General features: G+C 40.7%; 1 protein-coding gene across 3 annotated transcripts in view; it reads right to left on the bottom strand.

The window, feature by feature from the left end:
- Positions 1–21,528, bottom strand: part of pak5 (p21 protein (Cdc42/Rac)-activated kinase 5) — a 108,700-nt gene that overhangs the window by 45,373 nt on the left and 41,799 nt on the right. For 2 of the 3 annotated variants that reach the window (XM_086263330.1, XM_086263328.1), the window contains exon 3: positions 20,616–20,660. The exons of the other annotated variant lie outside the window; for it this stretch is intronic. In XM_086263330.1, coding sequence (XP_086119456.1) covers positions 20,616–20,660 — 45 coding nt within the window. The remainder of the gene's footprint in view (positions 1–20,615; positions 20,661–21,528) is intronic. 3 annotated transcript variants of the gene reach the window in all.

Consider the following 21,528-nt stretch of genomic DNA (forward strand, 5'->3'; position numbering starts at 1 on the left):
CTATCGCAGAGCTTGCACAACCATTCACATTCACATCAGTGGACAATTTTGTACCACCAGGTAACCTAACATGCATGCCTTTGGACTATGAGAGGAAGCTGGAGAGAACCCATGCAAGCATAGGGAGGACATGCAAACTCCACACAGGAAGGCTGATGTAAAACAAACCAAAGACCTGGCAACCTGGTTTTTGTGTTTTTATTGTAAAACCTGTGCTGATCTTTCTAAATCTTGCCTCTGACATATACACATCATACAATAATAATAAAAATGGCTAAAACTAAACACTGAAACTAATAAAACACGAAGCATTTTCAAATACACAAACTAAAAACCACTCTGGAAAGTAACTGAAACTAAACTGAATTAAAAGCAAAATAAAAACTAATTAGAAAACATAAAACTACAACAACTCTGCTATAAAAACGAGTTGCTATTAACCAGTTGAAGCTCATGTCTATCAAGGCGATTATCACCATTTAAACACCTAAAACAGAGCACATACAAAATATCAACCTCTTTGAAATCCCAGACATATAACTCAAGATTAGAGAACAGAAAAATAAGATGGCGATTTGTGTACGACATTATTTTGGCGTGTCGTTATTAGACGTTTCCCCTGTCTGCAGATGTCTGTTGCGCCCCACTCTGAGACCCGACAGTGTCACATCGCCATCGTTCTCAGACCCTCAGACAGTGCTCACGCCCTGCTGTCTGTCACCCAACTGCCATGCTTGTCTCTGCTGTGATTCCTTCATGTCACATGTGCTGAGGCAGAGTCTCGGAAAAAAATCCTGGGATAATCACCGACTGTCAGCAACATTGTGCCGGCGCAGGGATCTTCCACGTCTTTGCTCAGCTACCTGCAAAGTGTCACTGCAAACGCACTCTCCTCCTCTCCTCCCATTCATCTGCGGGAATCTAAAGTAGCAAGGTAGCTACAGTTAATATCATCCCACCTTAACGCTGATGGCTTTATAACCAGGGTTGCAAGCAAAAAGGTATGACAGAGCAAAAAAACTAAAGATATTTTAGCTGTTTGTGGTAACGACAATGACAAAACACACTGACGGTTTGTAGTCTCTCTGAAGGGCCAGACAGGAAAGCTCTCTTCACAAACCTTTACCTCTCACTGTGGCTGGTTTTCCACACATCATCTCTCCTTTCCATTTTGTTACTTGCTACACCTCCCTCTTTCTCTGTAACACTCCAGTTGTTCTCCTCTGCTTGAAAGCTATAGGCTGTTTGGTGCCTTGAACTGGAACCCAAGGTGAAACGGCCTATAAAAGCAGTCAGTAAAATCTAGCTGAAAGGTTGGAGCTGCAGCAGGGACGGCCTTTTAAACAGGTCGCTGAATGTGAATCTATGACGCCGGGTCTGCTCTGCGTGTCGGTGAGCTGGATTTTCCTAAATAAAGCGGTTGCATCATTAAAACCGGACAACAAAACCGCTACCCGGCAATTGCCGTCACGCTCATTAGAGTTATTCTCACACTTCCTCTAAACTGTGTTAAGAAGTCGTGGTGGAACAGGGCGTGCCACAATCTAAAATGAGGCAGTCGCATCATGTTATGCAGCGTGGACGTCAGCGATTCAGAACTAATTCAATTGGGACGCGACAGTAAGGGGATGTCAGCTGATATCACAAAACATCAGCATTTCAATTTGCTTCGGAATCACTAAGACTGTGTCAAAGAGCGCGGCAGTTATTAGGGGATGGACGGAGTCGGAGAGAAAAGGAGGCAAGTGGAATCGAGGAGGTGACGGGGGCCGGGGGGTGTTGCAGAAGGGAGAGGGAGACAAGGTTAATTGTGTGCCAAATCACTGTCAAACGGTCGGCATCAGGCCTGGAAATCTTCCCATTAATTTGAATTAGGGGCTTCCATAACCCCCTTCTCCAGTCCTCCTCTCCCCTCTTCTCCCCCTGTCCTCACAGCTCTGTGAGCCTTGTGCGCCGGTCGTGTTCCGCGGCGGCTGTGACAGCAGCCATATTTCACCGGCGTGCGGCGTTGGCCTGTCCTTTAGTGATAAGCTGTAATAGATACTCGCCACGGCCTGTTCAAGGTAAGCACAGGAGAGAGCGGAGGGGAAAGCGAGGAGACGAGGGGAAATAAAATTAAAGGAAATGAAAAGGAAAGGAGATCGAATTTAAAACGATACAGTGGGAATGAGAAGACGGGGAAGTGTGCAGAAGAAACGGGAAACACGTGGGGGGCGGGAGTGGCTGAATAACAAACTATGCAAAGATGCAGGGAAGAACTGAACAACAGAAGGAAAGACAGGGGAAAGAATTATGGAGAAGGAAGGATGGAGAAGAGATGAGGGAAGGGAGGGAGAAAGGGAGTCATGAAAAATTAGCCTCATTGGGAGATAAGGGGGGGATTAACCTTGCTGGTAATGAAGGGAGGGTGTGATGGGAGGATGGAGGGAGGAAGAGAGGGAGAGATAATTAATGAGCTTGCCCTTCCCGTGACTCCTAGCTAGAACCCTGGTTTGGAAGTTGCGCTTCACTGGCCAGCCGAGTCCCGGGACAACCGAGAGTCCGAAGAAGGAGCAGCGGCTCTGTGCCTCTGTTTCCTCTGCACTGCTGTTTTATTTCTGGCTTTTAAAAATGCTGCATAGCCAGATAAGTTAAGCTGTTAAGTAACTAATCAGTTAAGGTAAAGCTCCTGTTTTTTGGACTATTCACACTGGTATGCTCAATTAAATTTTACTTTGGCACTGGAAAGGAGATTTTGTTATTTGTGACAAGGCATGCTGAAAAACAAAAAACAAGACCACAAAAGTTCTATCGAGTAAAGCTGTGTACACACCAATCACACCAATACAGGAAAAAAACGAAGCCACCCCTCTTTCTTTAGATTTAGCAAGGAAAATGGGAAATAGGTGCAAACATGTGCAAACATCAGGGAAAAACTGAGTTTGTACAATTTTAACTTGAAAGTCAATATTTGGTGTGACCACCTTTATTCTTCAACACAGCTGAACTCTCTTAGGCAGCTTTCTTGTCATTTCTTTAAGTAGTCTTCAGGAATAGTTCTCCAGGCATTTAAACCTCTTGTTTGGATGTTGGCTGACTTTTGTTCTGTTCTGCCAAAATGATCCCACACTGCTTCAATAATGTTGAGCTCTGGACAGGCCAATCCATGACTGTTAGCGCTCCATTCTGTAGTTTTCTATCTATTTTACTGTATTGGTAGTGTGTTTGGGATCACTGTCATGCTGAAAAACGAGGACACTGCCAATACGATGCTTTACATCATAGTAAATCAAAGTCTGATGGCGCTTTTCTGCATTCATAATTCTGTAAATTTTGCAAAAATAATATTTTGCGTCTGTCAAACTGTGTTATTTTTGGCATTTTTCCACACATTCAGCAAAAGAAATGGGAACAAATAATGCATTTTTCAACACGCTTCTAGTAACAAAGTGCCTAAAAATACAATGTAAAAGTGCTTCTTTGCCAAATTGTTAGTTATGTGTATGTGGGTCATTAGGTGCCTTTATTTTGCTACCACGATTTGGGTCAGTGTTTGTGTTTTTTAAAAAAAAAAATTTTTATTGAGAGAGAGGAATATACATTGGTCGTTTACAATTACAATACAATTTGTTCCCCTCACATATTTGTTTTGTTTTTTTCATACACGAACAGATACAATAGTACACACACAGACACAAATGCTTAAAAAAATAAAAAACAAAAAAACCCAACAATAAAAACTCCCAAACAAACAAACGAACAAAAAACACCCAAAACAATAGACAACAAAAAAAAGGGGAGGGGTGATAATATTAATCAGCTAGTAAAATGTTTAACGACTTGCAATAATTTTCAAAAGGGCCCCAGATTCGATCAAATTCTCCATATTTGGCCTTTATTTAGGTCAGTGTTAAATGTCAAATAAAGAAGATAAGGTACAAGGACTGAACTGAAAATGAGTAGAAAGACTTTGAAAGCTCTTTAGAAAACCTGGAGAACTATTGCTCCATTTTACTTAAAAAATTACAAGAAAATCTGGCTCCTTCAAAGCAAACTATAAAGAAATGAATGGTGGCTCAAGACGTTTTCACCAAAGTAGTTTGTAAAAACTGTTATATAGCTTCCCATTTGGATGTCCAAGGCCTGTTCTGAACCCTCGCATCACCATGGTGGTGTTTTGGAATGCATATGTCAGCATCTTGTCATTAAAACCTAAATTGTACCTGTTTCATTTACTATAAATTGGATCATAATTTATAAAATAAACATCAGTTTATATTAACTAAGGCTGAAAGTAGTGAGCGAGGCCGTGCATTCAGGGACTAAGGTAATAAAATCAAGTGAGTCTTGTTTTTCACACAATTCGCCCTCTACTGGCCAGTATAGAGAATACACTTCCGCATCTGCATCACTTTTAATACTTGAAAGATTTGTCCATCCTTGATGCACAGTCTGTTTTTAGAGATCAGCCACTTTGTCACAGTTTTAACCATATGTAGATTTTTTTATTAAGACAGTAAAAACATTATGACTGATTAATATATAAATACAGAAAATCTTAAATTCCAACCCACTGTGTCAAAATGCGTTTTTTAAACAGGTTTTACCCAAATGCTTTCAAAAAACTTCAAAAAAACCATAGCCACTTGGTGATGTGCATACATTTGGATCTTGCATCTTTCAGTCCAATAAAGTTTAGAAGCTACATTTCAGTGTGTGAAAACACTCATGAAAGCTCATCACCTATTACACCCTCATGAAAAGCATGCACACGCTGCAGCAGCTTCGCCTACTCAGCACACCCACTCCCAACTCTCAATGATGCCACCATCATAGAAATCTCCTTTTTTAAAAACAAAAACAAAAACAAAACAATGTTTGTATAAATCCAGCGATATACTCAAGTAGAAATGGGAACGTGGACACAACAGAAGTCATTCTAACACTCCAACCACATTTTCCCTCTCTCTCCCTCTTTGTGTATTAAATCCCAGCCTCTCTGTGAACCTCTGTCACGACTCACACAGCAGAAACCCTGCATGCGTGGGTATTCACACACACACACACACACACACACACACACACACTTAGACTACTACTAGCACTGCTGCTGTTCTGAAGTACTCCCTGCTTTCGCATCAGTGACCAATTTGTGAACAGAAGCTTACCGCTGTCTGAGAAAGATAATATCACAGAGCCCTTCAGACAGCAGATAAACAGACCACTCACGACTCTCCTCTGAGCGTCACGAGACTGAGCAAACTCCCTACAGCACTGATTAATAAAGGATAAAATAAAGCATAGCTGATGCATTAACAGAATAAAGATATTGTTTGTTTGTTTTTTTAAAAAGCAGCCAATATTCACAGAGTAATAAAAAAATTACATCATGTATTTGGGAATTCTCTTATATAAGCAGCTCTTTACAAGACAATGCATGAAAAGAAAACAAGAAAGCAAGACATGGATTTTAAAAGATAATCTATCATGATTTAGGTAAACACAGAGATAGCTATTCATATCCTCCAGCCCCCTCTGCTGGATAAATGCGGTAAACACAACCAGCTGCTAGAATTTGCTTGCTCAAAAGCTGAAAGGTATTAAAGCTTCTTAACCCTCAGCAAAATTCAGTGAAAATGATATCCTCAAAACTTTTGGCCATTTATTAATGCATAAAATATTTCATATAAACTTTTTTGTCCAGTTATAATGTATCTATAATACTTCTTAAACACAGTTATTAATATGCAGCTTATATAAGTTATATAAATACTATAAGGATAGAATATGGAACACGATTTTACTTTATTTTTTTATTCAAGTTTAAGATTCAAGATTGTTTTTACACACTCAGCTTCAAATGAGCTGCACACACCAAGTAATTTAGAAAGTTAAAAATATTTAAATATACAAATAAAATTCATATAATTCTGAAAACAGTAAACATTTCCTTATAATTTCTTTGAAAATGACTGGAAAACAATACACTACATAGAATCCAATGCCACAAAGCGCCTGGTGCACAGTTTTTATTCTGATGTTAATGCCAGAGGTTTGGAAGTCTGCAGTTAATGAGTTGGCAGAGCCTCAACAATTTTTACCCACAATGCAGCTCAGTAGTCAGTGAGCCTCAGCAGCTTTACATGGTCTGCCACGTCATGCTGGGCTGAGTTGCTGTGGTTCCTAAAGGCTTTGCAATATTAGCACTGAAACATAATAATGGAATATCTAGTAAGGAAAACATTTCATAAATTGACTAAAACGATGCCATTTGGTACAAAGTACTAATAAAATGAGTTGTGCATTAGTTTATTATTATTTTTTTCCAAAGGAAGTTCATTTATAAAACAGCATCACTTTAACCCAAGCAAACCCTGGACCCTTTAAGAAATGTTATTCTGCCTGTAATATTATATTGCATATGAACCTTATTTTACTCCTGTATTTTATTCTATTTGTGTAGTACTTAGTCTATTTTATAAAAAGTGTTCTTTCTATTTTGTATAGTATGCTATTCTGTTTATCTGATTCTATCCACGGGCGACCGTGGCTCAAGAGTCCGGAGTTCACCTTGTAATCGGAAGGCTGCCGGTTCGAGCCCCGGCTCAGACAGTCTCGGTCGTTGTGTCCTTGGGCAAGACACTTCACCTACTGCCTACTGGTGTTGGCCAGATATGGCAGCCTCGCTTCTGTCAGTCTGCCCCAGGGCAGCTGTGGCTACAACTGTAGCTTGCCTCCACTAGTGTATGAATATGGGTGGATGACTGGGTGTGTAAAGCGCCTTGGGGTCCCTAGGCGGGACTAGTAAAAGCGCTATACAAATACAGGCCATTTACCATGTTTTTCTCTTAATTTTTTACTGTTCTTCTACTTTCTGCCGTGACCAAAAATTTCCCATGTGTGGGACTAATAAAGGTTTATCTTATCTTAACCTATAAGACAAATTTTCCTTTTTCTTCTGTGCACTAAGAGAGAACAAGACCAGTTTACAGAAGCACTCAGAACTATTAATTAACTATTAAAACTATTAAGAGAAGCAATGTTTTAAGCCAAAACCCAAACATATTAAAACCTGTTTTTAAATGCATTAAATTAACGTATTTGTCTCCTTAGACACGAAAATGAATGATACGATTCCAGAATGAGCTCCCAGGAGTGGCAGTGTTTTGGGGGTCGTGGAGAACCCCCAAAATCAGAACCAGCACATTAATTGTGAATTCCATGAACCTGAATATAAATCACGTGCATTTTATATTCACTGATAAAGCCTCAAAGTACAGTGCAGCTTCTGGTAATCAGATTCTCTAAAGTACACATCTAGTGCATCTATTACTAACTTGAACAGCCGCTCCTGACCTCTAAGTCAAAGTTCAATATGACCTCAGCTGGTGTGCAGGCTGATTATTGACTGATTATATAGAAGAAGACTTAACAAAATAGTTTCACTGAGTTTTCTACATGTTATGAGCTGTTCTTAACCAAACATCAACAGAATTATTCAAGGAGCAAATTTTGAAATGATTCCATGATTAATAAGTTATGAGCTGACCCGTTTCCTCAGGCCATCCTGCTGTCTGTTAGTTAATAACCATCAACATCATGTCATCCTGCGGCAGAGAAGCTGCATGCTGAGGATTTCATTAAATAGCATCAGACTTAATAATCAATTTAGACATAAAAAAGTATTCTGTTAAAGTTGACTTTAATATATTTCAGCATATAGAAATGCTTTTATCCAAAAAAGAACAAGGAAAGAAGAAGGAAATTTCAATACTCTTAGACTCGTTCTCAACTTTCACGACGAGAGGGCTCATACATCCTCCAAACTTCTACATATAGGAGTGAAAAAACAAAGCGGTTAAGAAGCTTAAAGTGGCTTCTCACAATGTGTAGGTGTGCTGATGGTGACCCCTTGTGTAGTAAAACAAGGACTACAATTTTGCCACCAGAAACGCCCCCTGAGTTTCAGGACAGTAAATACATACATGCATCAGGCAACATAGCGCAGCTCCATCACACCACAGCTTCATTCAGATCTGTCTTTTCATCCATCCATCCATCAATCAATCTTCTTCCGCTTGTCAGTTCAGGCCAGGTCGCATGGGCAGCAGCCCAAGCAGAGAAGCTCAGACCTCTCTCTCCCCAGCCGATTCCTCCAGCTTGTCTGGGGGAACACCAAGGCGTTCCCACGCCAGCCGAGAGATATAATGTCTCCAGCGTGCCCTGGGTCTACCCCGGGGTCTCCTCCCGGTGGGACATGCCCGGAACACCTCACCCAGGAGACGCCCAGGAGGCATCCTTGTCAGATGCCCAAACCACCTCAACTGGCTCCTTTTTATATGAAGGAGCAGCTGCTCTACTCTGAGCCCCTCCCGGATGGCTGAACTTCTCACCCTATCTCTAAGGGAGAGGCTAGCCACCCTTCAGAGGAAGACATTTGCGCTGCCATCTTTTCATATCTAAGTAAAATCCTTTAATATAATCCAAGGTTACATTTTACAGAAAATTAACTCCTTTTCCAACACCTATGCAAAGTATAAGATGTAGAATTCCTAAAAATCACAAGTGAGACTGAGAAGGCTGAAGCATTTTAGGTCCTATTAGTAAACACAGCAGGCTAGTAAAAAAAAACCCAAACTATTTTAATGACAATTAATGTCAGTAGAGACCTGCTCAGCTCAATTCCTCATCTGTATTTTTATTCTTGAGACTGTAACTGAGTCATGTTTGGCATGATTCACAGTGAAATTATTTGTATTTGCTTGAATCCTTGAGTTTACCGTTTGGATGCCACTTAGCTCCCTTCAGTTTAACTCTTTCCTCCACAAAGATGACATTAAATGAATTTTAATTAATAAATAAACATTAATGGATAAAGATGTGGTTTGATGACCATTACAAAAGTTTCAAGGTTTTTCCAAGAGTAGCTTAGGCAGAGATCCCCCTCCCTAACTTCTGATAGAAACCCAGTCATTTTGTTCTATATGCAGCCCTGACACATGATAGAAATCACTCAGTTCAGAAAAGAGCTTCATCAACGGCTCCTAGTAGGTTTTCAAGGGGTAAAGAGCAGTGTTGGGCAAGTTACTTTAAAAAAGTAATTAACTATAGTTACTAGTTACTTCTTCAAAAAAGTATCTGAGTTAGATACTGAGTTACAAGATTCTAAAAGTAATTGATTACTTGAAAAGTAACTATTGCGTTACTTTAAAAAAACGTTTAACCCTCTGGGGTCCAGGGTATAATTGGCCATTTTTAACTACTTTTGATTTTCCCTCCACATTTTACCTTTAAAAACTATTTACTTTGCCTTGTTTGGTATCATCCTTTTCAGCACAACCTCACGTGTCTGAATTTACAGTCATGTTTTCATTTTGATATACTGTATTAACACAACTGATCTAAAAATCAGACAAAAAACATAAAATCCGAGTAGAAAAAGTTCTATTTTTTACTGTAACAACCACAAACATGTTTAATGAATCATATTTCATAACTTTAAATGCAAATATAAATTGTCGATTTTAAAATCATAAAAGCACAAGTTTTGCAAACAAAGTTATTTGCATCCATTTACCTTTTACCTTTTGTTATAACCATTTCAAACTATTCACAGAACAATCAGCTGTTCTTCAATAAGATGCCACACAAATTATTTGTGCCACTCCAAATATTTCTGTCCACTATAAAGGAGAACATCACAGCCTGATACCTGCAGGTCTGACAGCAGCAGGTGTATCACTCCTGTTTCTACCTGGAGACAGCAGTCGCCTCATTGTTCTGACACACAACACAAAACTATCCACAACACTACACACTAACTACACAAGACAACACATTAACTTCACACTCCGAACACGCTAAACGTCACAAATCTCTCACATCTCAAAACTCGCTCTCTCTCTTTTTCTGCTGTCTCTCTTTCTTTCTCTCTCTCGCCGTCACTCCTAAAACTTCCCCCTCTCCCTAAACAACCAAATGTCATGTTGCCATATCATTTTTGATTGGTCGACATGGTGCATTTTTCACACAATTTAAAAACTGGTATATATCACCTTGTTGCTTTGGGATCTTGAAGTGGTCATGTGATTGGCTTATCACGACTACTTTATTCTTCCTCAGTCAAACAGCAGCACTCATGCGATTGTTTTGCCCCCCTAGCTCCAGGTGTTGTGCCAAAAAGTGATCGTTGGGCAGAAAGTGATTACCGTCCGTGGTAGCGCGTGCAGCTGCTTAAAGCTGTAGCGCCCAGATTACTTACAGCTACTTCCGTACAACTGATATAAGATACGGTAAGCTGAACACAGCTTCAACCGTCTGTTTGTTGAAAAACAGTAACACGACCGCACCGCATTTTCTTGTTAGTAACAGTAATGGCATTGTAACGATAGGAATAGTAATTAGTTAGATTACTCGCTGTTAGTAACGCCGTTATTGCCATCACTGGTAAAGAGTTAAGTCCACCTTCTTGTAGTTCGACTTTCTTATCCTGCTGAAAACAACTACTTAAAGCAGTCTGAAGCCCAAGCCTTTAACTCGTAGGGTTTTCTTGTACTGCTCTCATTATTTGAAACTTTGGAGATGTTTTATATGAGCATCCACCAATCTGGTTGTTAGCTTTCTAATGACAGAAACACATGAAAAGAAACAATGTCCCTTATGAAATCAATACAAGATGCAAAATGCCCTGTGCTTTTGTTTGAAGAGCGTAACTTCCACATACATCTAACCAGAACTTTTCTTGCATTCAATCACATTAGCCATATTTGGTTAGAAAACCTGGTCTCATAGGAGGGACAGACACCGGCAACCCAAAGTCCACGTGACCTCCAGAAACTTCTAAATGCCTCTAGATTGAAATTTTAATTTGCACACTGGCTAACGTTGGCTAACACTGGCAACTATTGTTTAAGACAAGATTCGCTGACCAGTCTATAGCCCTGTGTGACTGGGGCTTTAAATACGCTTCACAGTTCTTTGAAATTATTTTTGGGAGCTGAAACACTGGCAACTACTTGTTACAAGACAAGTACAAGACACAATTATTAATTATTAAGGAAATGCAAAAATACAGCAAATATTTGTGATTTCAGTCTTTTTAAAACTATCTTTTTAAAAAAATACATTCAAATACAGAAAAAAACAAGCATCTGAACTGCTCATAACTTAGATAATAAAGCTGAAACCTTATTGGTCACTATATCATATAACCCTAACAGAAGCCTGTGGCCCATCAGCATGTCTATACGTATCATTCGGAAAGCATGGCTGGAAGAATAGTGGTTACTTGTTTATGTGGGTCATGCTGCTGGAAGCCCTCTGTGTAGCCCCTTACACCAGCTGCTGAGCACTGGTGGCTATGTTTACCACCAGTGACATGCCTACAACCCCCACAGCTCCCAGCCAGTAGCTCAGACTAGCATGACCCAATCACCTCTGACCTCAACCTCAGCTACAAGCTCCAGGATCCATGAGTCAGACATGATCCAGCGCATGGAATCAAGAATGATTTCCAGCAAAAATGGATTAGTGGTGGAGGCATAATGAAATACAAACATACAGTCAGAGCAAATCCCCTGATCTTAAGCATATTAGTGTAGTAAAGCCTGGACACTCTTTTTTTATCCATTCCTCTAAGCACTGGCAGATTAAGGCTGATTCAGAAGCGGGCAGCAGAAATTTTCTAGAAAATATAATATTAAAAACCCCCCAGAATAAATACGTTTCCTTGCCAGTTTGGCCATATATGTGGTGGGAATAATGTTGTTCTTTTTTGAAAATTCTCCAAGTGAGCACGTCACTGCCCGAGAAACTCTCTGATCTAAAGGAGGAAAAAGGAGAGGAAGCAGAGAGCGGGAAGCAGAGGAGGAGATCAATTTGATGTCTCCCAGTTATCTTCTTGTCAACTCAGAGACAGATAAACAGACAGCTTCCCACTATAGATTAATTACACCCCAGCGCTCATTAATCGGAGCCCCGTCAGCCACTACAGACGCCTACAACACGCTGCCACCCCTATCACTGCTAAGTTGCTACTCCCCTTTCTCCTCATTAGTCTGCTTTCCTGTTATCCTTCCCCCCCTCATTTTACCTCTCACACTCAAACATACATGTATTTACTTTTACCTGCAACTAACAAGACTACTGCATATAAAAAAATAGCAGACATGACATGTTTATGTAATTATAAAATGTTAGCATGCTAACACACTGTCAAATACAGGTAAGCTAGCATGAATTATGTTCCTAATATCCTTTGCACAGTGTGGGAAAAGTTTGTAGAACCACTATTAAGAGCACTTATTAAAATTCATTCTCATTTAGCTAAAAAAAAGTATATCTTTGAAACTGAAATTATCATTAAAAATCGGTTTGCTCATGAGCTACCAGTGTGGCGCAGGGCTAACATAGAGAAACAGACAACCATTCATGCTCACATTCACACCTATAGCTAATTTAGAATCATCAGTTCACCTAACATGTTTAAATCTTTTGACTGTGGGAGGAAGTCGGAGTGACCGGAAAGAACCCACATGGTCATGGAGAGAACCCCACTCAGAAAGGCCCCAGCCTAGATTCAAACCCAAGACCTTCTTGTTGTGACGGTAGCTAGCCACCTCACCACCATGATATAAATGTTTCTGAAACCATAAACACTGAACTGTACCAGCAGGAATAAGGTCAGTTCTCAAACCCTGACCATAACTCTTTATTGCACACATGAACTAGACTTGGTCTAATTCCAAAGACAAGCAGCTACTTCTCACAGATGATGATACAAAAATAACTTTTCACAAACCTTGAATAACCTTTGCTGTGAAACTACCAAATCCTAATATCATTGTTAATTTATAATTACTTCATCTACTATCTATATGCAGTAATAAAGCGGTTACTGATGGAAAACCTTCCAGCAGGGCTACTTGGCTGCAGAATAATGCACTAAAATGTGCTTTATAATGACTGATAAAGTGCTAATAGGTCAATCACATGCTTACAGCCCAATAATTAATGGTTAATATGTGTAGCCTGATATAGAGTGTTACCTTAGTAAACTTTGCTAATATTCTGGTGAAATATCTCTATTACAGAATCCCCTGGAAACTAAAATATCGAGTCAGCCTCTTGAACCAGACCAAGAATAATAAGAACCAACCTGTGTAACCTATGTAATGACAATCAGTCCTTACGTAAGCTGACCAGGTACATCTAAATCCATAAAATAAGAGTAGACTTATTAAAATGATGCTCTCGCTCACTCTCAGTCGGTTTTCCACAGTGAAATGTGAGGTGCAGGATTTGAAGTGTTAGTTGTAGTTTGCTCGCTGGCCACACGAGGATACTGCAGGTCCAGCCATTACACTCCCTCGCACGTGTGTAAAGCAGCACTTGGTGATGCAATGCAAACAATGTAATGTGTCCAAAAAGATTAGAAAATTAAAAAGGGCTCTGTACAGTTTCTTATTGGGATATTGCAAAGTACTTTAAATCCACTCTTAGCTTTTAAATCTTAGCTTTACGAGTTTGAGAGACCAGCTGTCTCACATGATTTTTGTTTCTTCAACAATCCGTCCCTGTTTAAAATTCACAGCCTAAATGTCCTTCCAAAAAAACCCACATTCAGACACTGAGGGATGGTTGTTAGCCAGGACATTTTGAGCTGCCCTGGCAAAGTACAGCGCACATCGCCGAAAGCCAAAATTCCCCCGCCGACTGAAGCCTCCGTGAGAGGTGATTTGCAGAGTGTGACTGTGAATGGCAGCCGCGCGAGAAGACAAAGTGAGAAAGCAGAGGAGGAGGAGGAGCAGAGCGAAGGAAGGAACGAGAGAGGTCTAAATCAATGCCATCCACTTCAGCTCGGTGCCAAGAAAGACAGATGCTCTCTCTATCTGCGCGAGGGTGCATGCCGGCACAGACACACATCAATCAGGAGTTATTTTCCTCCGAGTCTATTTCTGCTTTGACCAATTTAATCCTCGATCAATTTGAGATGGAATGTAATACATGCTGAGTCAAAATCCAATTAAATTGAAATTGAATGCACATTGATCACAACATCTAACTTTCTTTTCGTCCGATTAAGAAGTTGAATGAATGCCACCGTCACCGTGCATGACAATCTGAAGCGCAAACGCAGTTTGGCAGATCTGGAGCAAAGAAACACTGAAGGTGCGTATCAGCATCTAAAGAGAAAGATGTAGGAAATGTTTGCGGAGTCAAACAAATCATGAAACACTTACCTGATTGCACATTCTTTTAAATCTTCAATGTAAAAAAACTAAAAACCCCAGAAAGAGTGTAAGATCCCACATGTTGAGAGATTTTGGACTTGCTCCACATCAAAGCACTTGTCTAGACCTCATTCATTTTCATTCTGGGCAGTCTACTGCCTTGGAGCTCACCCAGTATCGTTAATACACACTTGCAATAAAATGCCTCCTCAAATTAGCAACTCTCAGTGTGCACATGTCAGAACCATAATAGCCTGCATCCCTATTCAATAAAGACACAGGTTTGCATTTCTGCCCCTGGAGCAAGGACTGGGTGACCCTGTTGAATCAGAAACACTATCTCTCTCTCTCTACACTCAGTTTCTATATGTACACATACAGCAAACCCAGCACAGCTACAAAAATAACCGCACAAACCTGGAGTTCTAGAAACAGGAGAAAACAACCTGCGCTCTGTACGGCTGTAATTCAGAGAGGTCAACTTGCAGTGTTGAAGCAAAAACAAATGCAGGTTTTAAACACAGTCAAACATGTGATCTTTAAAAGTGATCTCACTCTTACCTGCACCCTTCACTGTTTAGTCTAGCGCAGTTTCGTGTATGTTTTCACAAAGTGCCTGAAACTGCTGGCAGTGAGTGCTGAGACCTGTTGCACAAACAAACATGCATAGCCAGCATACCAGCATGTAGTCTTGGCTCAGCAGCAGCAGAAAGAGTCGAACGCCCCACCTGTAACTGTTTATGAGTCGTCGGGGCCTGGGGTTTAACTACTGCCGTCTTCTCAGCCTTCATCGCTACCCCCACCTGCCTCAGCTTCCCCGGCTGCCTCAGTGGCACAGTCCTTCTGCTCGCTCCGGCCCTGAAATCTCCAGCTCCTCGCCCACCTGCCATAATAAGTTACTCTGCCTGGCTGCAGCTGCATGGATTGACTGTAAGTTTGGCTCTGCGCTCACAGCGACCAACATATGACAGACTTAATCATCAAATTTCCCCACCCTCTGTCACCTGCCAGTAAGCTGCTGGGGGAAGGTGCATGGCTGTACTCTGCTATCAGTGACCCACTGACATTTACAGTAGTACTAGATGTGATCCTGAATGTAAGGGCTGCTGTCATGTGCTACTGTCTCCTTTGTCTCTATTCCGTGAAAGCCTAATTTCTAACTGACCCAAAAGCATGACTCCTCAGCACCTTCTAAGCTATTAAACCAAGCGTTGTTATTCAACAGTATCTACTGGATATTTACTTTGCCACCGAGAGTGCATATTGTGGCAATATTTTCCACAGTTCCAGCGTGATGTAAGGCTGAGATATTTTCAGTGCAGCTATAATGGGTTTGACAACAGCGAGATGTTCAGCTACCTAAAATATCAGCAGTTCTCTCCACCTACACTACCTGCAGTATATGTAACCCACAGCTGAAATGCAAGAAGTTTAGGGAATTAGCACTGCAGGCTGTCAGCAGTCGGCTTGGGAAATGATAGAAATTGTAAAAAGGAGAAGAGTATTACAAAACAGGCTGAAGCAAAGAGAGCACATTAGAATGAAATCTTCATTGCATAACTCATTCTCACTGTGGAGCAGTAACTCTGAAATAGTTTATCAAGTTTTGGATTCCATCTGCAACGCTTCATTACCGAAAATTTCCTTTTGCATACGCTTCGACATGGAAACGGGAACTGGAAAAGTTCTTTTATGTCCTGAAAGAGACTTTTATTTTGAAGTGTGGTCACTTAAGTTCTTTAAGTGCTGCTGATACATGATTAGCATGTTTAAAAATGTGTACGTTTATGTGATCAGTCCTCCACTAAGGTTTGACAGCTTTCTAAAAAGGTGAACTATTATTAGAAGTACTTTTCCCCAAACTGTATTTAGTGTGACTCCTGTGGCCGTACTTCCTCTTTTAATCAGGACTTCTCTTGAAGATGGTACACATTACATTTGCTCTCTGAACCTTCACTATTTTTCTACTTTCAAATGTAAAGCTTGGTTGCTTGAAAACACGTAATGTTAATGTACTTTTGCAGCACTTTGAACTTCTTACTTTGGTTCTAATGTGTAAACCACAGACGTAAAGGGCCATCATGACGTTGCCTACTGGTCAGTGAATTCCTGTGATGAAGTCTGGAGCTGAGAAAGTGAAAAGACCACATGCCCAGTCAGCAGCATACACAGCATTACTGGTCACTAAGGTCAAATAATATAATATGGGCACGATTTAGTTGAAAGTAGTTGTTTACGTGCTTCTTTCAGGTGTGCTCAGAGTCCACATGCATAGCTGGGGAATTATAGTTTAAGCCCTACTTTACGTGACAACAAACACCACAGGGCCCATTCACACAGACTCACTGAAGTGGAAACACCAACGAAAGCCTAACTAATGACCCCATGATTCTCTTGTGCTTTTAAGAGCAGTCACACCAACATCAACATCCTCTCTTGAAATGCCATCTTATTCATTTGTACCAACACGATAATTCAAACCAAGGAAACTGAGATGTTACTATGAGTGTGTAATCTAAACGCTTTTCATTTACCTCTATTAACAGCAATTGATGCAACAGTCCTTCACCGATTCAATACAAGCTTTCAAATGTCTCCATTCATGAACTCCCTGATCTGATTCATCTTTGGAAACCTGAAGATCAGCTAAGGCCATTGAACTACAACCGCATTAGCTTCCCACCCACATGGCATGAGAGTGAAATTTATATGACGACAAATAGATTTGCTGTGTTTGCTGTCAAAAGATGGACGACAGTACTAGATATGAGAAAATACATTTTTTAAGCTTGATCCAGAACAAGAACGTGTTATGCAAAGATGAGAGCAGTATTAAAGATATGTTGCAAAAGTGCTAGCCCCCTGGGTCCACTTATTATCTTTGATTGTGAATATCTTTCCTCTACAGCTCCTGCAGAATTAAGAGGAATAAGCTCTCGGTTGATCTCAGAAATCATTATGGTTTAGCTCTCTATGAAATCCTCATGTTCTCTTTTATTTTTACTCTGGCTTGATGCTAACATCAGTGCCTTGAGGGTTATTTTGATAACGTTTGTGATAAAACAACTATATAGATTGATGAATCCACCAAAAACACCCTCTAAAATGTTGGTTTTCATTGTTTCTGCAGCATAATGAGACCAGTGTAAATCTGTCTGGCGACATGTAGCTTTAACTGCAAGACCTGTACTTGCCCAGCATTTTACTGTGTTTAAATCAGAGGGGTTTTCACTGTCACTGAATCAGCTTTATATTGTCAGGGTACAGAGCCTGTATCTGTAGTGTGTGTGTGTGTGTGTGTGTGTGTGTGTGTGTGTGTATTTCGACATCACTTTAGCTTTCAAAACTGTTACTTGTTGGTAACTTGTTGGTAACAAGTAACAACACAACACATTGCAAGTTGTCTGGACTTGACCTAAATGTAAAGTAAAATGCTGGCTTCTTATGAAGTCCAAACAAAGCAGGTAATACTGCTGAACACGGCACAGCTGGTAATCTGCTCAAACTAAACTTCTTTGCTATTATATATGTCACCTTCCAGATGGAAAAGAAAATAATAAAAAAATATTACACTTCAGAAGAAAACTGCATGAGAAAAATCACAATATGAGACATATAAGTTTCATAAGATGTGGATATGAAACAAACATTTACTTTTGAAAGAAATGGAAACATTTTTTCCTATTTTTTTTCACTGTGAGCTTTTCTGTGGAGGTCATTTAGTTTCTTTTTTACACGAACGGAAACATCTGATATTGGCTGACGGCTGAGGAAACATAAGCAAATAGGAACAAGAAGATAGGATTAAGTGGCCAATGCGCACAAATACACACACAAACATTTATAAACACATACAAGCGTGCGCACACACACACAGAGACACCAGCATGGTAAATTACTCTCTCAGCTCTATAGGGGTCTGCAATTTGAGGGTGTCAAAGTCAAGGTGTAATATTAGCCTGGCATTAATAATAGCCGTAGCACTGCCCCTGCTAGTGTTAATGAGTGCAACACATTAACACACATGTAGCTTTGGATCGCATGCTCACCCACACACCCACGCATACACGCTCACACTTCAATAATGAAATACAAACTAACAATGAAGATGTTTTGCATGAGTTGTCACAGTGCACTTACTTATGCACCACCAGACACATTAAATTCTCAAAATAAAGAAGCTTTAAGAGCACAATGTTTAAAACATGCAAATGCTCTTAGGGCATGGTGTTAGCTTATACTTTTGGATTAACATGTGTGCTAAGGGCTAGTGAAGGCGGAGGGTGGAGAAGGGGGAGAACAGAGATGAGAGCTAAAGCTTCAAGCAATACTAATGCCCAGCTGAGATGAGCAGTCTGACAACAAGGCTACAAGGCCTTGTGAATAAACGATGAGCGCTCAAAGCCACGGGGCAGAGGTAGTAGTTATTTTAGCATGATGGCCGTGCCGGCCTCTCTTAACTGCTTAGCACGCAGATGAAAAAAAGCATATACACACACGCATGCACACAAAGACACAAAGATACCGTGCTGACATTTTACTGTACTCTGTTCCTCTATACTGTTTGGTGAGGACAGCACTGGACGTTTGCCAGAGACCGACTCATCCAGGCCCACCTGGTGTGTGTGTGTGTGTGTGTGCGTGTGTGTGCGTGTGTGTGTCTATATGCACAAACTTATAAACACTAAGTAGACAGAGCTGGGGGAGTCTGCCAAGCAGAGGAAGCCTTATGTCAATCAAGTGTCAGGGCAAGCTGGAGAGAAGGATATCAGGCCATGGGTGAGACACTATAAATAACCTAGCCCACCTTGGGAGTCAGGGTCAAACACACACACACACACACACACACACACACACACACACACACACACACACACACACACACACCCTCATGTTTACATCCCTTCAGAGGACACATCACTACACATACATCACTACACTGACTTGCATTCATTTCCTAGAGACTTGCCCTGAAAGTATCCAGTTTACCAAAGGTTTACACTACACATTTTCTTTTTTTGTACCCAAATCTAGCACTCACAACACCAGTATAATGCACTGAGAAAATACTGGACAAAAAACCTTAGAAAATCAGCGCCGTATTCAGAAAATGTACCATTAAAAGAATCACAAGTTCTAAACAGGCTTTTACACAAAAGAAAGCCTGAGTTGTGTCACTGAAGCCATTAAACGTGCAAACAGCAGAGCTTCTTATGTTATCTGCTTCTTTCAAATAGCACGCTCAAACAAGACTTGCACACATATTTGCTAGTATTTATTCTTTCTACGCGCACTGCAGGTGACAGCGAAAGCCTTTGGATTTGATATGGGAGCGAAGTGCCCCCTGAATTCTGAGCAATCTCTAGCTACTTTTAACATTGTTCTACCAGCTTAAGACTTAAACTAGAGGCTGATTCAGATGGGATTTGGATCTATACCAAAAGAGGATCTCAATATTGCACACGCCTTTTATGTTTCTTTCACAAACTAGAGCTGGCTCATGGTACATGTGGTTGCGTGAATATAGACAAAACTAAGGCAAATATTTTATTACCCACCTGCTGGATTATTAGTTAATTTAATCCTGAGCTATAAGCAGATATGGCAGATTTAGGCATGCCGTACTGAAGCCTGTTAATTAAAGCAAGAACTCTTAAGTGCTCAGAAACCGACAAAACAGCTGGAGGAAAGATTTGGATATTACCAACTGTCTCCAGGATGTGAAATATCTTTTCAGCTCATTCACGTTCTAATCATTTTGTTGATTAGGAGCCATAAGTATAATGAGGAGAGGAGAGGAGAGGAGAGGAGAGGAGAGGAGAGGAGAGGAGAGGAGAGGAGAGGAGAGGAGAGGAGAGGAGAGGAAGTGATTGGGTTAGATTAAAGGGTGGATCGAAGGGTTTTTCTAACACATGCAAACCCTTTTGAGCTAGTTTCTACAGAGTGACAGCTTCCAGTAGAGCAGAATCAGCTGTCATGGCAACATGCACTTCACATCTCAGCACCCATCATCATCATTATGATTATCATCATCATCATCATCATCAATGATGCTCCATAGCAAAAGGGGAGAAACGAGGGGAGCATGCCACTGCAGTTGATCTCATGTTTTCTTTTCATGCGAATGAAACAAAAGAGTGGAGATGAGGTCTAACAAAGGACTTGGCAGAGCAATGTAGTTATGTCATGTGTTAGTGTGTGTGTGTGTGGAGCCATTCTCTGTGTTTCTCCCTGTTCCTGCTGACACATCACCTCCACCTGAATGCATGGCAGCAGGCACGTGGGGGAGAGATGTGGAAACAAAACAGCGGGATTGTGACTGTGTGAGAGCGACCGTTTGGAGAAAAGAAAAGAAAAAAAAAGGTGAGGTGAGTGTGGGGGTCAGAAGGGAAGAGGAAGTCATACTTTGGGCAACGGCGTTTCGGATGACCGGACTTTCTTGGGAGATATCTGTGAAGAGAGCAAGAGAATTATTTTCTTGTTTCCCCCTCTTCAGAGATATCTCCTGTGGCATATTGCTGTTCTCTGTAACAGAGCTTTGTCTGCTTGGATTTTCCTGTCAGCAGGACCTGCAAGCAGTTCCTGAGAGACTAACAGTGTATTTAGTCTCAAGCTTTGTCATTTATTTAAAAGGAACCTTGACTTGTAGTGTTACGCTTTATGAGCTTTCAGTTACAAAAATGGAAAATTTGTTTAAAATTCAAATGTTTCTTGGGGGATAATTCATTCCTGACATATTACAGTACAAGGGCAACAGAAGTGGTGTACGCAGCAGTAAGTTGTACTGCAGCACCGATCAGGCAAAAAGGGTCCTAAATTTCAAAGCACTGGCCCTCTTCAGTATGCTTGGACCACTTTAAAAGAGAATAATTGCCACATTATAAACAATGACCCTGTAAAGGCCCATTAGACCCAAAAACAACACACAGAGGAAAGGTGCACAGAAATATCAACGAGCAAATCATCAAGTGGTCAAGTGTGGCTATAACTGGCAACAGTTGGTCAAATGTGTCAAAGTGATATGTTAAGGAGCGCCAATGAACAACAACACATCAGAGGAGACACTCGGAGAGAAGAGGAGACACACAATCACAATCACAGGGGAGGTAAGGCGAATGAAAAGACACATCAGTTTGAAATCACAGAGGCATCATGTAATGGAAAACATTTATAAAATCACACAGACACTACATTAAACAATTCTGGACTGACACAGGCTGGAAAGACAAATATGGGTGGTGTGTATGTCTAACTCCTCTCACACATGCAGTCCATATCAAACAACCTGAAAATCCCACCGGACTTTTACGAAAGCAGC

The sequence above is a fragment of the Aulonocara sp. 'chitande type north' Nkhata Bay genome, linkage group LG15, assembly GCF_057382095.1.
Source record: "Aulonocara sp. 'chitande type north' Nkhata Bay isolate Kocher_YH1m ecotype deep benthic linkage group LG15, A_spYH_male_GT1.1, whole genome shotgun sequence".
NCBI classification, from domain to species: Eukaryota; Metazoa; Chordata; class Actinopteri; order Cichliformes; family Cichlidae; genus Aulonocara; species Aulonocara sp. 'chitande type north' Nkhata Bay.